The sequence below is a fragment of the Osmerus mordax genome, chromosome 4 (genome assembly GCF_038355195.1).
Source record: "Osmerus mordax isolate fOsmMor3 chromosome 4, fOsmMor3.pri, whole genome shotgun sequence".
NCBI classification, from domain to species: Eukaryota; Metazoa; Chordata; class Actinopteri; order Osmeriformes; family Osmeridae; genus Osmerus; species Osmerus mordax.
Genome location: NC_090053.1, coordinates 15,898,769 through 15,924,893, shown reverse-complemented (window position 1 = coordinate 15,924,893; position 26,125 = coordinate 15,898,769). Strand labels below are relative to the sequence as shown.

The 26,125-nt window shown below is 43.6% G+C and overlaps 2 protein-coding genes across 2 annotated transcripts in view; one reads left to right on the top strand and one right to left on the bottom strand.

Annotated features, from left to right (window-relative positions):
* LOC136941483 (neuron navigator 2-like) overlaps window positions 1-18,031 on the top strand; it is a 62,403-nt gene extending 44,372 nt beyond the window's left edge. The window contains exons 19-37 of the mRNA XM_067233979.1: window positions 1,002-1,054; window positions 1,341-1,364; window positions 1,504-1,578; window positions 3,903-3,986; window positions 4,238-4,367; window positions 4,570-4,724; window positions 8,722-8,894; window positions 9,720-9,873; window positions 10,478-10,622; window positions 11,713-11,810; window positions 11,919-12,014; window positions 12,297-12,465; window positions 12,671-12,906; window positions 13,029-13,183; window positions 13,303-13,374; window positions 15,428-15,624; window positions 15,742-15,860; window positions 16,086-16,289; window positions 16,494-18,031. Coding sequence (XP_067090080.1) covers window positions 1,002-1,054; window positions 1,341-1,364; window positions 1,504-1,578; window positions 3,903-3,986; window positions 4,238-4,367; window positions 4,570-4,724; window positions 8,722-8,894; window positions 9,720-9,873; window positions 10,478-10,622; window positions 11,713-11,810; window positions 11,919-12,014; window positions 12,297-12,465; window positions 12,671-12,906; window positions 13,029-13,183; window positions 13,303-13,374; window positions 15,428-15,624; window positions 15,742-15,860; window positions 16,086-16,289; window positions 16,494-16,619 — 2,465 coding nt within the window. The 3' untranslated portion in view covers window positions 16,620-18,031. The remainder of the gene's footprint in view (window positions 1-1,001; window positions 1,055-1,340; window positions 1,365-1,503; window positions 1,579-3,902; window positions 3,987-4,237; window positions 4,368-4,569; window positions 4,725-8,721; window positions 8,895-9,719; window positions 9,874-10,477; window positions 10,623-11,712; window positions 11,811-11,918; window positions 12,015-12,296; window positions 12,466-12,670; window positions 12,907-13,028; window positions 13,184-13,302; window positions 13,375-15,427; window positions 15,625-15,741; window positions 15,861-16,085; window positions 16,290-16,493) is intronic.
* A 454-nt stretch (window positions 18,032-18,485) lies between these two features.
* On the bottom strand, window positions 18,486-21,448 carry dbx1b (developing brain homeobox 1b). The gene is made up of 4 exons (XM_067233980.1): window positions 21,112-21,448; window positions 20,776-20,877; window positions 19,313-19,515; window positions 18,486-19,102 (listed from the first exon to the last, which is right to left on the bottom strand). Exons 1-4 carry the CDS (start codon window positions 21,446-21,448, stop codon window positions 18,785-18,787), a joined length of 960 nt encoding a protein of 319 aa, XP_067090081.1. The 3' UTR covers window positions 18,486-18,784.
* Window positions 21,449-26,125: the final 4,677 nt, after the last annotated feature.

Genomic DNA, 26,125 nt, shown 5'->3' with positions numbered 1-26,125 from the left:
GCACCAGATTAAAGATTGAAGAGTGAGGGGGAACTCCCAGGCTCTAGTTCCGACATCCAGACCTCCACCACCATCTGTCGGATCTCTGATCTCTGAAGCTTCACAGCCTGCCTGATGTGTGTGGTAGCTCCCCAGACATCCAGTCTGGCTGCAGCAGACAAACATCGACAGGATCACCAGCTCTGGAAATACAAGCCTAGCGTTGCTAGAATGCCCTCCTCTTGGTGTTCGGTGTTCTCACCATAGCAACCTGAGCCACTAGAGCTTTAGATTGTGTCTCACACTGGGATAGTTTGCGCAACTGCGGAAATGTGTTTGGAAATGTAGACTGAGATGGCAGTGACATGTAGTATGAATCACTGCTCTGTGACTGGAGAAAGTTTATTCACTCAGCAGGAGGGCTGACAGGGGCCTGTTTGTGCAAAGCAATTTGTTAAGTTTGGCACCTCTCCCCTACCTTCATCCCAGCCTGGCCTGCGATGTTATCATGGTAACAGGATGATGGATGAGGAAGGATGATTAGCAGAGACAGAGGCAGGTTGATATTGCTGTCATGGCGCAGTAAGAGCTAATGATGATGAATAGCCTGGAGAGAGCCGAGCCAGTGTTAGTGTGCAAAAGCTCATCCAAGACAGGGTTAACATTTATAACAAGAACCAAGTAAACCAATGAAAGAAAAACATAAAACTCGCACATACAGGCATGCACACTCACACACACACTCACACTCACGTGTACAGGCACCACACACACTCACTTAAAAGTTCAAACTTTGACTGCAGGGGCTAGTTCATTCATGTCTCCTGCCTGCGGAGCGCTTAGCTGAAGATGAATCACTACCTTCATGAATCATGACCTTCAACTACAAATGTCACATGAATCACCTAGCCTAAATGAACAACATACACAGAATTTATAGAGAGTACAGATCGAATCAAATCAGGTGAATCATAGCCAGATGACTAATATCCAGATTGGGTGTGTGTGTTTTGTCTTTCCAGTCCATGGATCCTCTCTGTCCCTGGTGTCCAGCACCTCTTCTGTCTACTCCACGGTGAGACAACCTTCTATTCCTCACACACACATTCTAGCTGCAATAAAAGCATCTATAGCACATGAGAATGTGTGTGTGTGCATGTGTGTGTGTGTGTGGGGGGGCTCATTCCAATAGTTAATTTGGTTATTCACGTTTCTGTAGGCTGTAGGTAGAAAGTGTGTCAGATCAGATAATCTGTCATGCTGTCTCCACCGCTGCACAGTTAAAAATGCTCTTACCTCTCCTCCCTCATTCTTTCCTCTGTCCTCTCCATCTTCCTCTCCTCCCTCCCCTCCTCCCCTAGCCTGAAGAGAAGTCTCAGTCAGAGGTGAGAGTACACCGCATGACACCTAAGACCATGTTTATTAAAAATCAATCTTTGCGATAAATCATGTCAGAACAACATAAACATGTGTCCCCAAGGTTCACTGTAAATCTATAATGTGTGTATGCTATGTGCTTGTCAGATTCGTAAACTGAGGAGGGAGCTGGAGGCTTCTCAGGAGAAGGTATCGACTCTGACGACACAGCTCAGCGCTAATGTGAGTAGGACATACTTTTCTTTATTGCTCACTATCTTACTCTCTCTTTCTCTATGCATTCATTTAGCCATAGAGATGTACAGGGGGATTCAAACCTGTTACCTTTTCATCTGCAACTGAGCTATTCCCCCACCCCTCTCTCTCTCTGTCACTCTCTATTTCTCACACTCCATCTTTCTCTCTCTTGCCAAGTTAGCGCATCACGTTAAGTGTTGGGCAGTTATAGGCATCGGGAGTGTTTGCTCGTAGCCCTGTAGTGAGGATCATTGTCTCTATAGCTACAAGCCTCACACCTTCTGCTAAGGGATATCGCAAAACAAAACCAGAAAGCTGAGTTCATACAAAGAAAAACACCAAGCCTGCAGAGTGGACTGTGTTCTACAACCTGGTTGTGTCTGTCTCTGCTGGCATTGGACTGGAGCAGGGACTCGTCAGCTAGGATCTCTCGTGTCCACCCCAGGACAGGCAGTGCATTGTCTTGGTTCCCTCTGAACCACTACCCATCCCTGGGGAGGAGTAGGAGGAGCAGGGGGAGGACTGAAGAATGGGCCCTGGAATACACCCAGAACCAAGACCAGGCCCCCAGTATGGGTCACCTGAAGGATAGTTTTACACAAGACCCCAGAGAGTGGTGTGTGGAGGTGGGCTGTGAAGTTGGAAAGGAGGCTAGTGTGGAGATGGGTAGTAGGGCTTCAGGCTGAGCATAGGTAAGGGTGCTTTTAGACTGAGGTTGGTTCTGTTCTGGTTTCTTTTGTTGGATGGAAGGATGAGACTGTCGTCTGTTGGAGTGGTTTATCAGGAGACAAGTGTCTGATAGCTATCTGCATGTTCCACATCAGCTGTGCCTGAAAGGCTCATATCTTTTACCAGGAAGACAGGCTTGCTATTGAATATAAAACCTTTTTTGACATTTTACCATTTCTACAGAATACCTGATAGTATATCTAGATATTCTGGGTCAGGTTGGAAAAAGGTGTGCTGTTGTCTGGTTGAGAGAGGATGTCTTGAGTGTGACATGACATGAAAACTTCACTTTAGGAAGTTATTTAACATTAATATGAGTTCCCCTACCCTGCCTTTGGTCCCCCAGTGGCTAGAATTTTCGATCGGTGTTAACCAAGCCCTGGGTGTTCTTCTCCGCCTTTCAGAAAATGAAAGCTCAATTGCTCTGTTTGAAAATCTCCTCTTTGTGACATCACAAGGAGGAAGGTTACCTCCCCTCTCTCTGCTTTTCCCGCCCAGAGAATCTGGCGGAATCTCTGAAGACCCAGTATCTTAATTTTATTTTCTCTGGAAATGCGCCTACACAACTTCTGTTGTAGGCGCATTTGTTTTGTATGTCTGCGCCAAACACTTCAGCCACGACTGTTTCCTCAACTTGAGCTAATACAAAACTGGCCTTGCTGAAATTAAATTCTGGATCAGTACTAACTCTTCTTCGTCCAGCTACTAACCTCGGACAAGTAAGTTAACTAACGCTATATCATTTTGTAGCTTTACTGTATATGGTTACCTAGCTTGCTACCCTTAGAATGTGGCTGTAACATTAGCTCTGCAGCTAACAGCTGAGTTACTGTCGCTAATGGAAAGGTAGATAGCATCAAGTATGTGTGTGAATACACATGCTGTAACGTGAGTGTTGTACACTTCTTTGTTATTTGGAGAACCGTTCTGCTGTTGGTATATGGCGCGCGCGATATCCGCCTTCCCCTCATTGAAATGACTGAGTGTGTACCTCTGCAAACCAGGGTTATCAGATGAGAATGGGAAAATTCGAGGCATCTTACAGCAACGGGGTAACCCCTCTGCTCCTCATTAGCATTTAAAGCTACAGACACCAAAACAGCGCGTTCTGAGGAAAGCTCCTTGTGGGACTGCTAGTAGTGGCTGTAATTCTGCACCAAGGCTGAATTTCGGGAAAGGAGACTTCTGATACAGTATTAGGGGACCACTAAGGCCTATATAAAAGCATCCAAAAACAGCATGTCATGTCTCCTTTAAGGCAGGATTGGAGCATTGAAGAGGGCAGCCAGATACAGACATAACAAAACTGTCACAAACAGACAGATGTCTGCTCTGCATGGTTTGTATCTAACTGAAAATAGATGTATTTCATATTACAAAACAAATAAAAAAGGGCTCACCTACATTTCTTATCTGAACATGTGCCAGGTCTTTGGTTTCAGATGTATGATGGAACTCCTCATAATCATGCTGATGTTGTTGATGTTGATGAGGATGAATGTGGCTGTTCTTGTTAATGATGAGGATGATCATGATGAGGTAATGAGCTAATGAGGATGATGATGCTGTCTCGTCTCCAGGCCCATCTGGTTGCAGCGTTTGAGCAGAGTCTGGGGAACATGACCATCAGGCTCCAGAGTCTCACCACCTCCTCAGAGCAGAAGGTCAACAGCACGTACACATCTTTCAAACCCACTGCTGAATCCACCTCTTTCACTACACTAGCAGCTATTAGTACCTACATTGATAATAATAATAATCGTCTGTCGAGTCGTTTGGAACCAAGTTCTTAAAACCTACAAGTTCAAGCTTTTGGTTTTACAACCCACTAGGACTGCTCCTGTAGTCGTGATGACAGTGATGTGTTCTGATTGGTTAATTGCCCTGTACTTCCTGTGTGCTTCACGGCTAATAGGACTCTGAGCTGGGTGAGCTGAGGAAGACCATTGAGTACCTGAAGAAGCAAAACTCAGCGGCCCAGGCCGCCATTAACGGAGTCATCAACAGCCCGGAGCTCACCTGCACCACTAACGCCCCCACGCCAGGTGAGACTCACACTGCTCTGCTGGACCACTCTACTCAACTTGCTGATGGTTCAGTAGGCAAGGCTCAACCTCGCCTCTCTTCTCCTCTGCCCCCTCTCAAATCATCTCTTCACCTGACCTCTCCTTTTTTGTCTGCTCCTCTCTTCCCCTTCTCCTTGTTCTTGACCCAACTCCTATCACCCCCCCCCCCCCCCCCCCCCAGGTGGTATGAGCCCACAGTCCCCCCAGTCTGAGCTGCGTATCCACAGACAGCACTCCTCAGACAGTGTGTCCAGCATCACCAGCGCCACCAGCCAGTCTAGCCTGGGCAGCAGCCTGGACCTGGATGCCAAGAACAAGAAGAAGAAGAATAACTGGGTAAGAGCACCAGCCAGGAGCCCTCAGTCTGCCCTGATATCCCTCCATCCATCTTTATATTCCTCCATCCATCTTTATATCACTCCATCCATCCAGATATCCCTCCTCCATCCATGGCCTGGTCTGGTGAAAAGGGGTGGTTGTCGGCCAACGTCAATTCTCGTTTTTTTGCAGATCGCGAAAGTGCAGATTGTTAGCTTTCAAATGTTGTGTCATACATTGAAATCCGAATAGTTGAAGAAGATACGCGTATCTGAATGTTGATAAACCTGGATAGCTCTAGTACAGATATTCGGCTTCAAATATTTTATAACTTTCACGCCTTAAAGATGGTGTAAAGCAGAACTGAAAATGAGTTTTAAAAATCCTGTAAAGTGGAATTGAAAACGAGTTTTAAGTTCACCACACCAAAGAAGAATGTGTTATTAACTACCTATCCAAATTCGAATGAAACAAAACACAGACAAGTATGTTAAATTAGCTTTGAAATCTTGAGAAAATCAGCAGTCTTCTCTGCTTGAGACTGGGGGGGCCTGTCGCCGGAAGGAACTGAAGCTCGGCCCCTCGCTGGAAGGCGCCGCCTCTCTCAAGTACCTACGTCCCAGATAATGGACGCTACGTCAAGCCGAACAAAACAGTATAGAATTAGAATTTATTTGTTCAATGACTGAAACATACAGATGCATATAAATGAATCTTGTTCCCTGAGCTGTAACACAGGAGTAAAAATGGACACCAGAGACAGCAGACAGTGAGCTCTCCAACTACTTCTAGCACATTAGCTACCATTTCACCAAAATACCATCATTCTACACTGAGTAGCCTAATATCAAGTTAGCGGTTTGCACTAACTCATAGCAGAGATACCTCTGAAAAAGTTATCTAGTATAATTTAGTGCTGTCAAACGATTAAAATAATTAATCGTGATTAATCGCGTTAATGTCATAGTTAACTCGCGATTAATCGCAATTAATCGCACATTTTTATTTATTCTAAATGTCCCTTGATTTATTGTTGTCCCATTATTTTTTTCTCATTTTAATGCTCTTATCAACATGGAAAAGTGGATCGGATTGCTTAGTCTTAGTGCAAATGGTTTTTTTTTATTTGAAAACAACATTGCAATTGCCTGGCTTTGACGAGGGGGCAGAGAATTCGCATCAGCTGTGTGCTTGGCCATCAAGTTGTATTTCAGACTGGACGTGCTCGATGATAGCTCAGTTCACAACGACAAAACACACAGATCACTTTGGTCTTGTCAATGGAACCATTTGGTTGGCAACTTTTTAAAAGTAAACTTTCCATTCAGAATCTTATTGGCATCCATCTCGCACTCGCCATCCAATCAAAACGTAACGTTAGCCTACTACCAGAGAATGTATAATATGGGGGATTAAACAGGCTCTGCTACTACTCTTTAGCCGGCTCGCAAGCCCAAACAAGTGTATGCGGCGTGCCTGTTGTTTTGTTTCCGATATATCTAGATCCGGTGTGGTGTTGTAGTTTTTCTAACGTCAGTAGTTGTTGCAACAGCATGTGAAAAAAAGCAGTTAAAATGGGTTTGCGTTAACGCCTTTAATAACGCGTTTAACTGACAACACTAGTATAATTATAACAAGCACACAGAACTGAGTGATGAACTGCGGTGGAAGGTCCAGGTGCGACCGGAGGAGGAACGGCCGGGTGGGCGATGCTCGGTATGGCTCCGCGCTGCAAGAGAAGCCGTGTGTCTGTGAATCCCTTCCGTCTCTGGTCCATGTTAAAACTATCCGCCGTGAAATGGTCACTGCAGAGGCGGATGTTGGATGATGCAAAGCTTTCCATCAGCGGGGCTCTTCACAAAATCAATCCACCTATTTTTCCTTTCCTCATCACTAGGGAAATTAAATAGTGTTGCAGCGCAGCTGAAGTTCTTGCATCCAGGTAAGATGCAGTTGCGGGTGGAGGGAGATATCCTGAAGCTAGCTAGCTAGCTGATGTAGGTTACAATAACAATACAGCAGTAGTTTTTTATACCGTTTCACCAAGTGAGAGGAGGAGCCATGCAGTGTTCTGACGTAGATAGGTCAAAGTGACGTAGATAGGTAATCTTTTGGCTCCGCCCATTAAAACCTGATCTGAAAACGGAAGAGAAACTGTTCTACGGTCTAACTCCACATGTCAGTGCAACAAAGTTTTCGCGCTTTGCACATGCTTTCAACAACTAATTTCACACGTAGGCCTATATACTGAGAATCAAATCATGGAATTTGCTTTACAGTATCTTTAAGAGAGGTGTGATTGTTTTGTGTTAATCATTAGAAAGTCGAGCGCCGGTTATTTCACCGCAGTGAAGAAAAGAAAAAGAAAACAATATTCGCACTCAATCAAATTCCAGATCCTGCTTTATTGACTCCTAGATATGTTTTAACACGCAGTTTTTGTACTGACTACATTGCGCTGTACCTGGCCCGATTATGGTTATGTGTTAAATTGTTGGCGCTAATTGCATCTTCCGAAAACAGGCTGAAAAATGTAATCACGGTTTACCAGGTCAAACAAATAAAAATGTATACTAAGACTGTGCACAATGCAATGCCCGAGATAAGCCTATTCTATTTAGTCCGTGGACAAAAATGTATGCCGAACACAGAGAACGCATAGGCCTACTTGAAAGTTGACACAACTAGAGCTAGCCTACTTATGAAACATTATACTTGACTCGAAATCAAATCTGCCGATTCACTACTTGATTAGGAGGGGGATCGTACACTGTTCAAACAAACAGCCTACATGTGAAACATTACAGTTAGTACCATGAGTAGCCTAGGGATAGACACCATGATGCAAATCAAAGACATCACGCATGACGCGCAGCTTAGGTAAACAAGAACAAATTATGAACATGTTGTGATCATAAACTTGTTGTTTATTGTATTGTGTCTTCTTCAACACTTTAACTTTTGTAATATAGAAGAAAATGAAAACTGTAAAAAAAAAAAAAAGAGCTTATAGTGGACAATATGGAAACCCGACAAGAGCCCCTTTGACTGGACTGTGTCACCTTTTATCACTCCATCCATCCATCCTTCTATCACTCCATCCAGATATCCCTCAATTACTCCATCCTTTTATCACTCCATCCATCCAGATATCCCTCTATCACTCCATTTAACCAGACTTCCATCTGTTTGTAACTCCATCCATCTATCAATCCCTCAATATGCTGCCTGTCTTGCTGCATTTCTGTCCATTTGTCAGGATGCCTTCCAACTTTCCAGCATCCATCAATAATTCTGTCGTTCCTAATGGCATACTTTGTTCCTTTATATTGCCTGCTTGCCTGTCTACCTACCTTCCCTTCTGTCTACCTTGTTGTCTTTCTGCCTGTGTAGGATTTAAAGTAAAATCAAGTCAATTGTCAATCTTTTCTTTTGATAAGGCTGTTACGTGCGCAGGAGGAAAGGTGAAAGATGACTATGTAAGCAGCAGACTGTCCAGTTCATCTCTCAATCCTGTTGTTGCTAGAGTACCTCCCTGTGTGTCCACTAGAGGACAGCGTAGGTTAATCGTTGGTTTCCCAAACAAAAGAGAATTTTTGTATGTTGAATAGTTGTTCAACTTCTTTGTTGGTCAAATTCTGTGAAGTTGTATACATCTATCTGTGGTATTGTGGTGTTAGTCCTAGTATGTAGCTGGTAGTGTGCTTAAGGTCTACAGAAACAGGTTATTCAGGAGTGTGAAGTAAATATTCTGTGTGACCAGTGTAGCGTGTTTCCCTCTCCCTGTGCTCTTGCAGGTTTATAAGGTAAGGCTGCACCTATCCCCAGACGGGTGTCTGTGGACCCTGATGTCTGTGTGGTCCCGTCCTTGCCATTGTGTGCTTCTAGACAGCTGGCGTTTTTAGATCAATTTTAATTGTTGTGTTTCTTAGTGACATATTAGGTCTTGTAAGGATTTTCTAGGTCTTTTTTTCTTCATTTTTCTCTCTCTGTCTCTCTCTCTCCGTGTCTGCAGCTCCGTAGCTCCTTCAAGCAGGCTTTTGGGAAGAAGAAGTCTCCTAAGTCTGCCTCATCTCACTCAGACATGGAGGAGATGCTAGACTCCTCCCTGCCCTCCTCCCCCAAGTTGCCCTACCATGCCTCCACCTCCTCCACCCCTGCCCTCAGGACCTCACTCTCCAACTCTCTGTAAGAATCACTCCATATCACGCAATGCTTTACCTTCCAATACACCACACTACCACATAAACACTACTCCGCAAACACTACCTCACAATACATTGCAACACCTCACAATACACCACACAACCACAAGCAACAACACTCTGCCTCATTATGCATCCTACACCACAAAACGCCACACCACATTGCAACACAACACCATAAGCCCAGTTTACTATGTGGTTAAAGACTCAATAAATGCCCTTTAAAGACAGTGTTCTGACAGTTTTTGCTAAATATTTCCTCTCTTGTCAATCTATGCGTGTGCTGTGCAGCCCCTATCTGTTTTTGCTGCCCACTAGTGGGCGAGGCTGGGGCAGCAACACAGGCCTGTTGAGGATGAGCTCTCTGGCAGGGTAATGGAGAGCTTAGACGTCTGATTAACTGGATCAATGATGTGTCAAAGTAACAACATATAAAATCACTGGATTCCCAATGCAAAAAAAACTATGCAATTGCTTAATGTGGAAATACCACTAACCCACAACTCAATGTTTGAAATTTGAAAATGTTAATGATTGCATGACAAATGTTTTTTTAGCTCCCAGTGACTGCAGTTTAATCACCCATAACTGACTGAGCCTTTCCACTCCCTGATCCAGTACCTGAGATCTTATATCCACCTTACTCACTTTGCAGGCTACCATGGTGCTGAGCCTGGTGCCTCTCTGATTCACACTAATAATGTGTTGATACAGACATACATACAGCTGATTCAAGACATTAAGAGTTTGTGTATGTGTGTGGGGGGGGGCTGTGTGTGTCTGTGTTTGTGTGTTAATGTGTGTGTAGGATCTCAGAGAGTGTGGACAGTGAGGCAGAGATGGTAATGCAACTGCGTAGTGAGCTGAGGGAGAAAGAGATGAAGCTAACAGACATCCGTCTGGAAGCTCTCAGCTCTGCCCACCAGCTGGACCAGCTCCGGGAGTCCATGAACCGCATGCAGGTAACACATGCCTGAGAATGACCACAACCACCTGTATAACCAGACCGTACATGACATAACCATAACATGACCACCATGACCACACCCTGACCACAACATGTTCTCAACATAACCACACCAACCATGCAGAATCGGTTTGATGCATGTCATTTCTTTGCATTAGCAATGTAAAGTAAAAAGTACCACTGTGTCTCAGTGTCATCTATAAATTGTAGATTAAAGTGACCTTAATGAAATCACTTTGACTACCGTACATAAAGTAGTAGATAAGACGCTTAAAAAGTTATCTTGAGAGACTGATATTGTCTGTGTGTGCGTGCTTGCTTATGTACTTGTGGGAGTCAGGTGGCTGAGCGGTTAGGGTATCGGGCTAATAATCAGAAGGTTGCCAGTTCGATTCCCGGCCGTGCAAAATGACGTGTGTCCTTGGGCAAGGCACTTCACCCTACTGGCCTCGGGGAGAATGTCCCTGTACTTACTGTAAGTCGCTCTGGATAAGAGCGTCTGCTAAATGACTAAATGTCTGCTAAATGTAATGTGTGTGTGTTGTTCCTGCGTGGGTGTCTGTGTGTATGTGTGTACACATGCACGTGTGTGTGTCCAGTTGGAGATGGAGAGGCTGCAGCAGGAGAATGAGCGTTTGAAGACAGACAGTCAGGGCTCCTCAGGTCCCCCTCAGGCCGCCATAGTCTCGCCCTTAAACAACCAATCACAGCACAGCCTCAGCCTCACAGAGTCCACCAGCCTGGGTGAGGATGTCTGTGTGTTAGGATGTGTGTGGGTGTGTGCATGCCTGTAGGTAAATGTGACTGTGTGTGTTTCTTAGGGCTGTCCCCACTCAGTCGACTAGTCGATTTTCTGGTCGATATGCTCTTGGTCGACTTAAGATTTTTTTAGTCGAGCTGGTTTATGGCAGTGTGAGATCTGATTCCCGCTTGTGTCATCATTGCTGAATTAACGAAATGTTCTACAGAAATTTTAGATTATATTATTTAAGACAAATAAAGCAACTCAAAAAATATATAATTTAAAAGAAAAGGTGTTAAGGTCCCTTTCGTTAATCTGCGCTTTGTTTTGGTTTGGTATTTTGCACACGGCACGAGCACAATTGGCTGCCGAACTACAAACTCTGCCATAGCCTACTTTGTCGGTGTTATTAGTCAAAATGGCAAATAAATCTGTGGTATGGCAGCATTTCATTCAAAGTACATTTACAAAGTACCTGGTGACTCGAAAAACGTTGAATGCAAACTCTGCGAACAACGGTTTATTTTTCATAGTTCGACGTCGAATATGATGTAGCCTACCACCTGAAAAACGTAAGTTGGCCTAGCCCTACTTCGCTCATGCTAACGCGCTGGGTTGAAAAATGAATATGCCTATTATAAGAATCACATCCAAATCGAATGACATTATCTTCTCCGGCCAAGACAACAACATATTTCTCTGTTGCACCGTTCCCCACTCAACTTCTACGTAAGTTCGCGTGCTGCAAGTTCAGGCAGTGAGAAGCGCGCTCTGATGATTTGCATGTTAAACAAACAATATTTTTAATTTGTAGTATATTGTAAGAGATACTAAATACCATCGGCATTCGGTTGCAACAGGACTGGTGATACGAGTCGTATTATTAGTAGGCTATTAGCGGCTGAATCTGCAATGTCCAGCAGCCATTGAGTCAGATCGGGAAAATGTTTGTACAGAATTTTTTGTGTCGATTTTCAGACGTTTTAGTCGAGTCTTGGTCGACCAAAGAAAATCTTAGTCGGGGACAGCCCTAGTGTTTCTAAGTGTGTGTATCAGTGTGTGTGTATTCACACCCCTGGTCCCCCCTCCAAGACATGCTGTTGGAGGACAATGGGGAGGGCTCTTCCAGGAAGGAGGGGAGACACGTCAAGGTGGTGGTCAGTTTGGACCAGGATGCCACGTGGAGAGAGGTATACAGACCACACAGCAGCCCTGCCCCTCTCTGACTTCCTTTAATGTGTAATATGGTGTGTAGTACGGGACACCCTAATCAGTCAATCTTGCAATTTGATTGGCAGGAGGGCAGGCATCGCCAGTTCCTGATTGGTTGCATTGGCGTCAGTGGGAAGACCAAATGGGACGTTCTAGATGGAGTGGTTCGACGCCTCTTCAAGGTACTGTTTCAAACCAGCTAGTCCAACAAGTCCAACTCACTCTATACTGGTACTGAACCAAACACAAACCAGCTAGTCCAACTCACTCTATATTGGTACTGACCCTAACCAACACCAACTGGCCCAACTAATTTAGCTCTGTACACAAATACAATCCAAACATCATTGTTTCAATCTGCAACTGATAGTAGTTCTGATTTGGTCCAGATTATCTCATGACAAACTACCAGTCTCTAAAACCCTCCCTTTCCCCCCATATTTCCCCCATATTGGTCAACCCAGGAGTACATCATCAATGTTGACCCGGCGGGCCAGCTGGGTCTGGGCTCAGACAGTGTTCTGGGCTACAACATCGGAGAGGTCCAGAGGACCAGCGGCACAGACACCCCAGAACTGCTGCCTTGTGGGTACCTGGTGGGGGAGAGTGACACCATCACCGTGTCTCTCAAAGGTACACAGGCGGAACTGGTCTCCATCTCTCAGACTCTCTGTATCCCTATCACGCTTTCTTGATCCCTCTCTCTCTCTTTTTTTCTTTCATTCTTTCTCTATGTATATCTCTTTTCTTTCTCTCGTTCTCTTTTCTCCCTATCTCGTTCTCTCTCTGGATTTGAGATGTGTATGTGAGGCAGTATGTGCTGTGCTGCCCCCTGTAGGTGTGTGTGTGCACAGCGAGGACAGCCTGGTGTTTGAGACTCTGATCCCGCGTCCCATCATGCAACGCTACGTGTCCCAGCTGCAGGAGCACCGCAGGATCATCCTATCAGGGCCCAGCGGTACCGGCAAGAGCTTCCTGGCCATCCGATTGGCTGAGCACATGATCCAGAGGGAGGGGCAAGAGGTCAAGGATGGGCTCATCGCCACGTTCAACGTTGATCACAAGTCCAGCAAGGTCTGGCAACAGTTCTATGTCTAGCCTATATTACCTCCTGTATTATATGGATTCTGACTGACCATTTGTGTGTTTGTGCATCCTTGTATGTATTTGTGTTTGTCATCCCTGTGTGTTTGCAGGACCTGCGCCAGTACCTGTGTAACCTGGCAGAGCATTGTAACAGCAGGAGCCAGCAGCTGGACAGGCCCCTGGTGGTCATCCTGGACAACCTTCACCACATCCCATCTCTGGGGGAGCTATTCAAAGGGCTCCTCAACAGCAAACACCAGCCCTGGTCAGTATGAAGACACACACCGTCTCACATACACGTATATACACACACACACACATCACTCACATACACACAAACACCATCACACACATTAATAAAAAGTATTCCAACTTTTTTCACAGTCCTTTCATAATTGGAACGATGAACCAGACTTCTTCTGCCACTCCTAACCTGCAGCTTCATCACAACTTCAGGTAGAGAGCTGGTTAAATGTTTAATGGATATATGTATGGGTACCTGACTGGGTATGGATACATATCAACTATATACCGTAATTTTCGGACTATAAGCCGCGCCTTTTTTCCAATTTTTCGACCCTGCGGCTTATATAACGGTGCGGCTAATCTATGGATTTTTACAGCTAATGGCCACTAAGATATCAGTAAATTTTCGCCTTTAAAAAATATAAATATTCAAAGATGTGCACACTTTTTCAAGGTTTTTCAAAAATAGCCAAAGTTAAGTAGTTAAATGATTGTGACGCTATTAACTAATTTTGCTGGGGAACCCCTAGCACTCCCTCAAGGACCACTGGTTGAAAACCACTGCTGTAGATCACTGCCAGTACAGTGTACAGTTTACACAGCACAGTATATGTTCTGTAGCTACTATTGCACTAAATGGTAAAACTCAGTGTGCGTAATACCCATCAATATTCGGGGGGGGTCCCCATCTCTCGATTGTTGCGCAATACCGATCTAAATTTGCTCAATATTTAGTAGGCAGGGACGGACTGATAGTAAAAATAGGCCTTGGACTTTGATCCAGACCGGCCCACCAGAACCATCCCCGTATACGCCACCAAAGTGCCCTGCTAATGCATGCACATTCTAGGTTTGATGTGATGCTAGTAGGGAGTTCTACTGTTAATGCGAGCGTGCAAGCACAATTTTTTTGGCTGATTTGAGCGAAAAAAAATTTGGGGAGCTTTATGTAAAATAAACATGGCGCTACTGATGGTCAGTCCGCTACTGGCAGTAGGTATAACATTACAGTAACTAAATTATGGATGCAAGCCAAGACAATCAGTCTATAGCCTACATGACAACACACACACGCACACACTTAACCATTTTTGATAATCCGATATGGTATTATTCTAGTATTCTACAATTATTCTATATGGTAGGCTAGTATTCGTAAAGCAACACTGACATAAGAGGTTGCATTGGCTAAAGTTGTTTGGATGCACGTTGTTTTATAACAAGGAGGCAAAGTTGTGCATTACAATGCAGACGTGACAATGATTGGCACCAATCTGGCGCATTTACAAGAGCAATTAACTGAATAAATGCCAGGTATAGCCTATCGGAGACAGTTGCGGTCTTTCCATGCGCCCACCTGCTTCGTTGACCAACCAGCCGGCAAGTCACTTGTGCTAGCAGCAGTAGCAGCTAACGTTACCTCAGCACCTGCTGCGTCTTCGGAGCACTCGGCATCGTTTCTTCTGGGGAATCACTGAGTGGGAGATGATCCTCTGTTCTGGTAGTGAGTGGGCCCACTGTGCTAGCTGCAACAGCATTGTCATTCGGTGCCTCTTCATCTCTGAGTGCCACCTTTTTGGATGTCAACCCAAAGTGTGTGAATGATACACTCTGGTTAGCTTTCGCTTGCTAGCCATTGACCTCTCAACGTTTCTGTTAGGCGCACAGGACTGGCTGGCTCCGCTTGGCCAAAAAAATGGTGAATAAATGTTTTTATTTCTGAATACTGAACATGGTGAGCTTAAAAAAAAATTGGTGACCATTAGTGACAATATTTATTTATTTAGAAAAAAATTTAGACCGCCTTCAAATTTTGCATTTGAGGCTTTCAGGGGGGCTCATGGGTTAATCGGGGTGGTCGAGCCCCCCCGGACCCCCCCGTATTTCGCACACTGGTAACACTTGAATACGTTATGCAAATATGCAACTTGTTTGTTGAAATGTTAATAAATGGGAGCTTCCTCAAGCAGCCATCTCTTTCCCGACAATCCCCTCTGTGCACGAACCCTTACATATGGTAATTAAACATTAAAACACCTGCGGCTTATAGTCCAGTGCGGCTTATATATGTACACATCATTCAATTTAGCTGCTGCGGCTTATATTCAGGTGCGCCTTATAGTCCGAAAATTACGGTAGTTATCTATTTCCCTTACATTCCCTTACATAAATGTCCTCCACAAGAGTGCAATAGCTACTTACACCCTAAACAGGTGTGCTTTGACAGGAAATTAAAATCTCTTCTTTTGTTTGTTCCTGTCAGGTGGGTGCTGTGTGCCAATCACACAGAACCGGTGAAGGGTTTCCTGGGGCGATTCCTGCGCAGGAAGCTGCTGGAGACGGAGATAAACAATCGTGTGCGGAATGGCGAGCTGGTGAAGATCATGGAGTGGATCCCCAGAGTGTGGCTTCACCTCAACCACTTCCTAGAGACACACAGTTCCTCTGATGTCACCATTGGTGAGGACCATTTTCCTTCCTTCCGTCGCCTTTCTTCTCTTCACCTCCCCTTCACTCTCCTCCTCTTTCTCTCCTCTCTATACAGTATAATACAATGTGGTTTGTCTTCATCACCAGGGCCCCGCCTCTTTCTGTCCTGTCCCATGGATGTGGGAGGGTCTAGAGTGTGGTTCACAGACCTGTGGAACTACTCCATCATCCCCTACATGCTGGAGGCAGTCAGGGAGGGACTGCAGGTACCCAGACACTCCACATTCCAAAGGGCATGTAGATGCTAACTATGCTAACCAAGCTAAAAACTCTTCTGTAAAATGTACATATTTGACTAGTTGGTCTGTCTTACCTCCAGATGTATCCAGTCTAGGGTAGGTGTTTTCTAACCCAACCTGTCTCACTTCCAGATGTATACAGTCTAGAGTAAATGGTTCCTAACCAAGCAGGTGTGTCTGACCTTCCCCCAGCTGTTTGGCCGAAGGGCGGGGTGGGAGGACCCTTCCCAGTGGGTGATGGAGACATTCCCCTGGAGCTCCAGCCCCCAGCAGCAGGCCTGCCCCCCCCTGCTCCAGCTGCGGCCACAGGACGTGGGCTTCGATGGATATGCCCTCTCTAGCGACGGATGCCCCAGCATGCAGAACCCCCAGGGAGAGAAGGACACAGACCCCCTGGTTAGTCTGTCCCGATCAGTACACCCAGGTCTAGATCTAGTCTGTCCAGATCAGTACACCCAGATCTAGATCTAATCAGTTCAGATCAGTAAACCTGTGTCAAGATCTAGTCAGTCCAGATCAGTAAACCCAGGTATCCTACCAAGAGGTCCTATAAAGTTGAAGGTGACTGTGGATGCCCTGACCCCTGACTCCTCCCTCCAGATGAGCATGCTGATGAGGCTGAAGGAGGCGGCACACAGCTCTGGGCCACAGAGCTATGACTCCGACTCCAATAGCAACGATCACCATGATGACCAGCTGGACCCTTCGCTGGAGTCTTCGTTGTGATTGGTGGATTAATCCCTCTTGCTGACATAGTAGCAGCATTTTAGGGTTAAATACAGAGGTGTTCTTGTTTAGGCTCAATCTGTACACTTCCACTGCTATCCCTGAACTGAATAAACTTAATCGAGTGCACCTTATGAGAAGTCTAAAAGACAAAAATCAAACTGAGATTTAAATCCGAGACATGAAATACTGGATAATGGTGCACATATTGTCTCATAACAATAACATATTATGTAAATGTAGCAATCTATACTGAGGATTCAATCAAATCTGCATGGGGGATCGCCAGTAGGTGCTGATCATCCCAGGAGAAACACCCCTCTCTGGGTCCATCTCAACGAGGCCTTGCTCATATACCAGAGGTTGCCTGCACAAACACCAGGGGATAGCTGCAGAGTTTCAGAAGCTGTGAGTTTTGGTTGTTATTAGGTTCCCAGGCTAGCTCAGAGATGTTCCTTGTTGCTTCAATGGTGCTCCCGGGGAGTGAGAGAAGAGGAAGGGTCTAGGCGGACCAATGTCAGTGACTCATCGACATCTCTGCCTCTCAGTGTTTGTGTTTGATTAGTTTGTGTTTCAACTGTCCAGCAGGGCAGGGGAGAAGATGTCTTCTGACTGTGTGTAGCACAAGGACTGAGAGAGAAGAATCCTGCTGCACTGTGCTGGCAACACATACCTAATAGAGAACTGAGTTTACAATAGTACCTCATGGTCTTCCCCGAGATCGCAGAATTGTTGTGCGTAGTATCTCTCTTTCTGGTTTTGCTGGTATTCCAGCAACTGACATCTATATCACAGCTCCAGTGTAATTTCAGATCAAGGGTGCTGAGGATAATCCATAAGGCCCATCAGAGAGGTCCACCTCCGGGCCATAGAGAACTTCACGCTGGGCCAGAGAGAGAGGTCCACCCTGGGCCTAAACTACCCCAGATGATAGCTTGCATGTCCAGGGAGTCACTCAGGGGAGTTAGCAGCTGTATTCATTAGCATCAAGTGCTAAAGAGATCTGGTGTGTTGCTGTAGGTCGAGTGACCAAGGCTTTCTTTCCTCATAGCATGGAGGGTTCTCTCAGACGCTTAGGCAGATGTGAGGTACCCCCCCCCACCCCCCATGGGCTTGCCCCCCAATCCTTATGTTCCTGCTACCCAGACTCAGTGTTCTTAGAACAGAATTCTATGCAACATGCATTCTAGAACTTTAGACTGATGCCAAAAAAGACTGGAGTGTTTATGGTACTTTTTCCAGTTATTGATGCCAAGATGTGTTTTCCTGTCAGTCAGCCTGTGAACTGATCTGTGGATAATTAGGTGGGTGTGTTTTCATTGCTTGAGTATGTGGTTGATGCAAGAACAAATAGAAATGTGTGTTTGTGTGTGGGTGTTGATGTTTTGTTTGTTTTTACCACAGAGTTTGTATATTGAAATGTGTAGGGGAAAGGTGAGATATTTCCATCATCCAGTTGTTAATAATCTTTTGATTAGTCTTTAATATGTGAATTTTGCTCATGTACATTTTAATTTTGTAAAGATTAGATATTTTCCATGTTTCAATAAAATTTTCTAGCAGAACTAGTATTTGTTACCAATGTACAGTTTCCATCTCTTTTAAGTTGTTATTCCTTGTCAATTTATAGGTTTCCTAAATGAAGAAACTTTGTGAATGAATCTGACCTTATAATGAATAACAGTCGTCATTGATCTTTCTCACTTCAATGCGAGTCAATAACGTTTAAATATTATTTCATTCATTTATTCACTTATAATCAGCTTGACATTTATTATACATTTGGATACGTTTATTTAGAAAAATATACTCGGGAGTACAAATATTCATACAAGACATACGAATAAAATATGTGTTTTTATATACATCTAGCATCTATATAGTCTTTTTTAAGTGTTCAATCTACTTGTATAGTCAGTGATAATAATACTCTTGGTATAAAGATTTCCTTTAAAATATTTTAGCAAGTTACAAAGGGCTGAGAAAATACAGCTAATTTACTTCAAGGAGTGAATCCCTTAAAACAACCACCGGGGTATATCTGCAAGACAGATGAAACTGAAATGGTGCTTAAAGTTACAAGGATAAGAAGTGACACTTGTGTATCGCGTAATTTATGTTCACATTGTTATTTAAAAAATGTATCATAAGTCATCTATTCACAACTAAGACACGGTAATTTCTTCGTCCTCCGATTCTGAAAAGTCCGAGTGCTTGCTAGAAATGGAAGGCGAGGAAAGATGCGACTCTATGCTGTTCAAGTGGTCGCGGTCGGACGGAGAGTGGCAGAAAGAAGCGCGCAGACTGTCCCGTCTGTAAGCTTCCACCTCTTCCTCACACGACTTCTTGGCGACGTCACTAAGGTCCGGGTGGGGGTTCAGTTTGGTGGGCAGCGTTTGTTCCCGACTCCCTCCGGTTGACAGCAATTCTCTCTCTTTGGAATTGCGCCACTTCATTCTTCGGTTTTGGAACCATATTTTTACCTTTAAAAAAATAAAGATAAAAAACAAACGGGTTTATTTCATGTAATCATTGATCAATCTTGTGCACATTGAACAAACTCTGAAGTGGCTATCGAATTTATAATGAAATATAGGCTAACTTAGCCTAGGGCCTACCTATTTCTACTGACTAGTTTCGCTTCAGCTAACCTACAAAATTGACCAGCGTGTGAACTCATATTGTATTCTCACCTGTGAATCTTTGAGACCTAATTTAGAGGCCAGTTTCTTTCTGTCAGGTTTGCTGATATATTTCTGTTTTTGAAACATTTTCTCCAATGCTTTCCGCTGCACGTCAGAGAACACTGCTCGTCGAAGCATTCCTCTTCTAGGCTTGCCCCTGGCAGCCAGCGGCCATGAGAACGTTCCAGGAATAGGTACAACAGAAGATGATGCTGTGAATAAATAAAATACATCGTCATTCCACGATAGCAAATACAAGTCGCATAAGTGGAAACCAACATACAAAAAGGCACTGTAACATTCCTAGGTTGTAGAAAGCAAAGTATCAGGAAGTGTATCAATATTGACAGTTGTTTTGTTGTTCTGAAGTTCTTAAAAGCAGTCCGTTCAAGTGAATTGGCAAGAGTTAACTAATTAGCACATTTCTTGGTCCCATCGAGCATTGGTATGGTAAGAAGGCATAGTGTTCCTTTCGAAAGCTCCGGTGGAAGATAGAAGAGCTAATGCGGCGTGAACGGTAATTGTGTAGTAATGAACTAACTGGAAAAGGCTGAGGACAGGCCGCTAAAACCATATATTACTGCAACAAAGGACAAATACCATTTCAAACTAAACACAACTGCATGCCAAGATCATTCGGAGAATGCTGATGTAAAGACATTTCTCGCTCTCACACCAGTTTTATTCGATGACCTAAAAGTTGTTGTGATGCTTTCACATGTTTAAGAGGTAGTTTCAGGCCTATCTGTCCCGGGGACGTGAAAGGGCCTACATAGCTTACAACGTTGTCTATTTTCATTACCAAATAGTTTACTTTGGGTTTGCATTGCGTAGGCCTATTGGTAAATATACATATTGGGTCTAGAATAATTTGAACCCCTGACTACAGGCTACTTTATCCATTGTACGCATATAGATTCCACACAACAGAACTATCCATAAACATGCATACCACTCTATGAGGTCTTGTGAGAATATTCAAAATAGTGAATAGGGCCCTAATGGGGAATTAGTCCATGACTAGTAAATGCCTATCAGCAGCATGGTTAAGTCAACGCTGGGTCTGTGTGTGGCTGCCCGAAGGGAGCCGACCGATTGGTCACGGTGCTGAAAGCTTTGTTAGCTATCAGTAGCTAAGTGCACTGGCTCGGTGGGAAAAAGAGGCGATGAAGAGGCGCCAGCAGCTTCCTTGTGAGAAGGGATCCGCCTCAAATTTGGACCATGACAATTCCGGCTAATTTGTAGATTAGGGGAACCGGTGCAAAATGTCAGCAGTCACTGGCTCTGCTAAATAGGGCATCAAATTGGCGAGACTGATTCCACGATGTTCTACCACTTCCAACCTCTGAACCAATGCTTGTGTTCCACCCTTTGGGATTCACAGAAGTAAACTCAAACCGTCCTCAAGACTGACATTAACCACGGATCTTTTACATAAATGCACGAGGGTGATTTCAGTTTTGTGCATTTACCTGGAAAATACGATGCTCTGACGAATGGATGAAACGACCCGTCAAAATACGGTAGAGGGAAAGCTTTGGAGTGAAGGCCGTGCAAGGATGGGGAGGAGGATGCTGTGAATAAATGTTTTAAGTAAACATAAATTATATGTATTATGACGTATGTCCGTCCATACATGCATGTGTTCTCAGAATTATTAGTAAAATGTCAACGTTATGGAAAATCGTTTGCGTAATTACGCACAGTCAATGTGATACGTTAACACAGGCTTCAGACAGTGACTCAGTCGGTTTTTCAGTTAAGAGATGGTGAATAATAGAAATGACTCGGCATTTGAATGTTCTTACCGTGTCTGGATGGTGCTAGGATGGCGTTAACTCCAAACTTTAGATAGTTAGGGTCGCTGTGCATGGAAACTGAGGTCTGAGGAGAACTCGCCCTTGTCTGCGAAGAAATGACAGCCATGTCAGTGCGGCCGCTCGTGAGCGTGGTGATTCCTGTCACTGAAGGCGACACGCTGTGAGAGGGAACTGTCCGGTGCATGTAGCTCACAGGCCGGCTGATCCGCAGCAGGTCTTCCATTAGAAAGCTCGAATGAGCGGCAAATGCTGACTGCAGTGACTGGGGTAGAGACAGAGTCCCTGGGTACATTGCAGGTGGCGCGAGTGCGCTGGGGAACATCATTGCTCAGGTTTGGGTGGGTGAGGGAAAAGTATGAAAGTTCTATCTCTCACTAAAGTTTTCTTCTCCTATGATCCAAGGGGAAAGTACTCACTGGTGCTCGACTTTAGAATAAGGGTTTTTATAGCGGGGCCGTTAGCAAAGCCCTTTCGAAACTGACAGCCAAACAATGAAGTTCAACAAAGTTCTCGACGTGAGTTTCTTTCAGGGGGAATTCTGAGCCCTCTGATTGGTTTAGGGGAGTAATTTATGATTGGATTAGACTTCATAAGCAAGCGATGGACAATGTCCTCTCGACAAAGAGAGAGTGTAGTCATCAATTTTGCATACTGACCACTCCTTGGTGTAGCTTTCACAGTGATAGTGATGGCAACACACTCGAGCTAATTAAAAGGCTATTTCTAAAAGATTCAAACAACGTTTGCTCTGAATAGAGGACTTCTGTAAAAAGAATCTATTAAATTCATTTGAGCACCTTACAGGATAATGTCGTTAGATTAGAGTTTGAATGGTTGACCGCTGAGAATGAAGAGCTTCGCCACAGCCTCGTTTTAAATCCGTACATTTTAGCCACATTTAAGGAACGTTTTTTTTTCTTTATCTTTAACACAACTCTATCGAAAAATTTCAGTAGGCTTTCAGTAGACAAATAGGAAGTCCCTGCGCCACATCAAAATATTAAATTACAATTTGTATTAAATTCATAATTCAATCATTCTTTTTCATTTGGAAGAAGCCTAGAGCATGGTTATCATTGCACTGCTATTATTGCCATTATTAATCATCATAATGTTTGATATTCAATAGTCAAACATTCATAGTGTCATTAGGCCTACTATTATTATGTTTTGTTGTTTGTTGAAGTGAAACGACAAATGCGTATCTGTCGAAGTTTTAAACAAACGAAACATGACATAAAGAGCGAGTTTTAACGGTTTGAAGTTGTGGATCTTAAAGCTTGTGTTTCATCTCTCTGGTCCCGCTCAAAATCTGGTCACGGCGCTAGCCTTCTTATCCTCTTATCCATGAAGCAACTGTCAGACTCGGCTGGTTCCTTCTTTCTGACCCTGACACAAATCTTTAAAAAAGTTTTTGTATTATTCAGATTAATTTCAATAGGCGTTATTGGCCTCATTCTGCAGTGAAAGTATCTAATCTCCAAGCCTGTTTAGAAGAAATGGTGCTGAATTTTATGAGCGAATTAGTTGAATGGAGAGCCTGCCCTTTATGCTGCTGCTGTATCTAGCGATAGGTTGATGCTGGGACAGCAACGCACATGTTAACATGGTATAATATTTGTCAAAATCAGTCGTTTAGGCTTCTCATAAATTAATGAATTTACATTACAATTCACATGAATTGTAATATTTGAGAGATATTGTATTGGCTATAACAATAAATAATATTTTTTTCTTAATTGTAGGCTAAGAGCATTTGATGTAGGATGTACAGAATGGGATCATCCCCGAGTTTTCACGGTCATCATGTAAGTCTGTTGAAGCAGACGTGACTTAAGGTAGCCTACTGGAGAGAAATAATTTGTAAAAGATATAAGTAATAATTATTTCCAACTCATTTTGTCGTTCGACATGCCTATGTCCTCCTGGGAAGCGCGCAGGCGCGTAATTTCATGGAGCTTTACCTTCTGTGCCATCACAGGACACACGCGGACTCTCTTCTCCCTCACTTTTAAATCATCAGAGTTGACTCTCCAGAGAGAAAAATGCCAAGGTAACCCACTTTAAAATGAATGGTTTAGGAGAACAAAACCAAAAGAGCAGCGGTCAGACGCCATTAGTCACAGGTCTTAGCAAACTGGCCTCAGGATTCACCTCTCTGAGCCGAACGGACAGAAAGGAGCTTCTAAATAGAATCTTCCTCAAAGAGACCCTTTTGTTCGTTTTCTCCCAGTTCTATAATCTATTTCATCAATGGGCGTTTATCATTTTCCTCCTGTGGTTTGCAAGCCATCCTAAAAACTTTTTTTTTTTTGCTTTGACACTTAACAATAAAGTAGAACCTGCGTGTGGCACTGCATGGGTCAGCCTCCCATAAAACGATTCTCTTTTTTACTGGTGGTAAAGCAATGCGGCTTTTTTAAGGCTACCCTTCTTTTGTTAAATGTTAATCATTCACCAGAGTTGGGCGAAAATATGAAAATATAACACCTATACAATTATTTTTCCCAATACATTGGTACCTATGCTAATGTAAAAAATAAATGAAAGCCAGGCCTGATGTATTTTCTCGGATTATTATTTACCTTGCAGCTTCACGAGTAAACCTACTATTTAGTTAAACTGCACGCTTGACGGAAAGGAGAAGCCTTTTCATTCGAGTGTTGATGTTTGTAAGCATAAACGCTCACGTGCACCTGACTGTAATAACTACTTCACTATCTTCCTCCACCCTTCTGGCCATGCACTCTTTCAGACATGAAATAAGGCCTAGACCAATAGCCTACTATGCTTATTGAACTATGTTAAGATTGACTAAAGTTGAACATACTTAAACAGGTTGTGCTCAAATGAAATCTAATTTTGAGCACAACCGTGAAATTATTCAACATTGAACACAAATTCTTGTTCATTAAATTTGCATTAGAGCTAATGTGCCGAAACGCAGCGCCGTATTAAAACACCTTAGGCCTACACAGCACCTTGCCGAGATTTTCTTTTTTTGAGTTCAAAGAATTAAGCTTACAGGTTTTACGATTTCAGAAAATCCCCCAATTGTAAAAACGAAGCAGATGGTTTGCAGGAAATATAGCTTAGCCTCAGTGACCGAAACTAATTTCTACTAGCTCTTCAAGTCTGGTTCGATTGTTTTCTCTTAACCAAACAGACCAAAAACAGCTGGCCGGTGTATTAAATCAAAATTTTAAGATGTGACATCCATGTGGAACATGAACCCTCCACATCCCATTTGCGGCTGATAGGCCTACGCAACATCCAAGAAAAATGAAAACATCACCATTTGAAACCAATTAAACCTAATTATGATAAGAACGTAGCCTACATCATAGCACACACGTAGGCCTATCCAACGAAATCAGGCGAATTTCTGATCAGGATGTGAATGCAATAGGCTAGCATTCGGGGATTTGATTAGGCTACAGCACCTGAGTATAGCTATAGGCTATACCACATTTTAAGCTCGTCGAAAAAATAAATAGCCTACTATTTTGGATAGCAATTGGAAATCTACATTTCCTATATAAGGATTATAATCATCGATTTAATCTGGGATATTTTCAATCAAGGGCATTTGTTTTACACGTTGTTGTGCAGATGTTTTTTAACACAACCGCTAAGCCACCTCGGAGCAGACATACCCCTTGCCTCCCTCTCTGCTCTGCACTGCGCAGGGCCACGGCATCTGCTTTGGGCTGGGCGCAGAGGACGGCGGAACACTGAGGGGATTAGCAAAGGGCCCAAGATTCAGAGGAGCTCTGACAAGCATTAAATCGATATTAACTTTGCATTAAACATAACCCCCTGTTTTCATACGGAGAACGGCACAAGTCCATGGACAAAGCGTTTCAGTATGTGTTGCCCTTTTTGCACCTGTTACCCCAATTTACTTGGCAGACAGTCTTAGTTTATGACGGCTGTTCTTTTAAACCAACAGCGGTGTCCACAAAAACACTGAGGTCTGCTCATGAATTCATAATGGTGTTTTGCTCAGTTAACTAATTTTTATTTTATTTTGAACAACCAAATTTGACACATGTAATCGTTCAGCCAAAACATTGTTCATAGGGCCTACAGAAAATGCAGTGTGCTGCCTGAAATACTGTATTTTGTGACCTTTTAGAGCATTCTTGTTCCATCTCCCTATGCACACATTGTTGTGAGGACCAAGATGTGTACAGTTTTCGTTTTTATGTTCAGTTGAGTTGGTTTGGAACCCATGATGTCTCTCGGACCAACAGGATGTCCGGTTAACTGTTATTATAACTGTAAAACAAAAGCAGGAGAGAGAAGTATACAAAGCACCCCTATAAAACCTGCCCCATACTACTACTACATTCTGTAGTGGTTATACTAAATGTTTCAGAGAGTTAGATGTAGATCCCTATAAATATGTAATGCCGCCTCTACCTTGTAGAATCATGTGGAGATTGATATTCATACACAAGAGTGCCACAGTGCTTGACTGAAGCAATTTCACCAGGCAACCCCGTGAGGCTAACAAGTATGGGAAACGTTTGCCCCAATATTGTCTTTGTACCCTCCCCTTACCTCAAACAACCTATTCAATTCAAACCCCTATTTTATTCTCCCATTGAGAAGGATGGCTAATTATCAGGGAAAAGAACATTGAGCATTTAGAAAGCCCTCATAGAACACTCATTAGTTCTAGATTGGTCACGGCTGCTCAGGACACATTAGTGTTCTATAACGTAGCTATTCCATTCTTATTCTAATCTTATTTAGCCTCATAAAGTTCCATGGCTTCAGCAGGTCTTTAGAGATCTCTGATGCACCTGGCAGGTTGTTTAGCAAAGTCTTGTAAACCTTTCTGGTTAAATTGTAGGTTCGACCAGGAGAGAAATAAACCCAAGCGTCGCCACAAAACCTGTGAAGAAAAGGGGGGAAACTTTGTGGTTGTCAAGACCAGTTTGAATAAAGGGTTGGTTGCTAACAAGCTATCAATGCTAGTAGAAACGGGCCTTCG

Coding starts and splice junctions, on each gene's coding strand:
- dbx1b (XM_067233980.1), bottom strand. CDS start 21,448: ATGATGTTCCCCAGCGCACTCGCGCCACCTGCAATGTACCCAGGGACT. Junction 19,516..20,775: donor CAGAGCATCGTATTTTCCAG/GTAAATGCACAA, acceptor ATTTATTCACAG/CATCATCTTCTGTTGTACCT. Junction 19,103..19,312: donor TAGGTCTCAAAGATTCACAG/GTGAGAATACAA, acceptor ATTTTTTTAAAG/GTAAAAATATGGTTCCAAAA.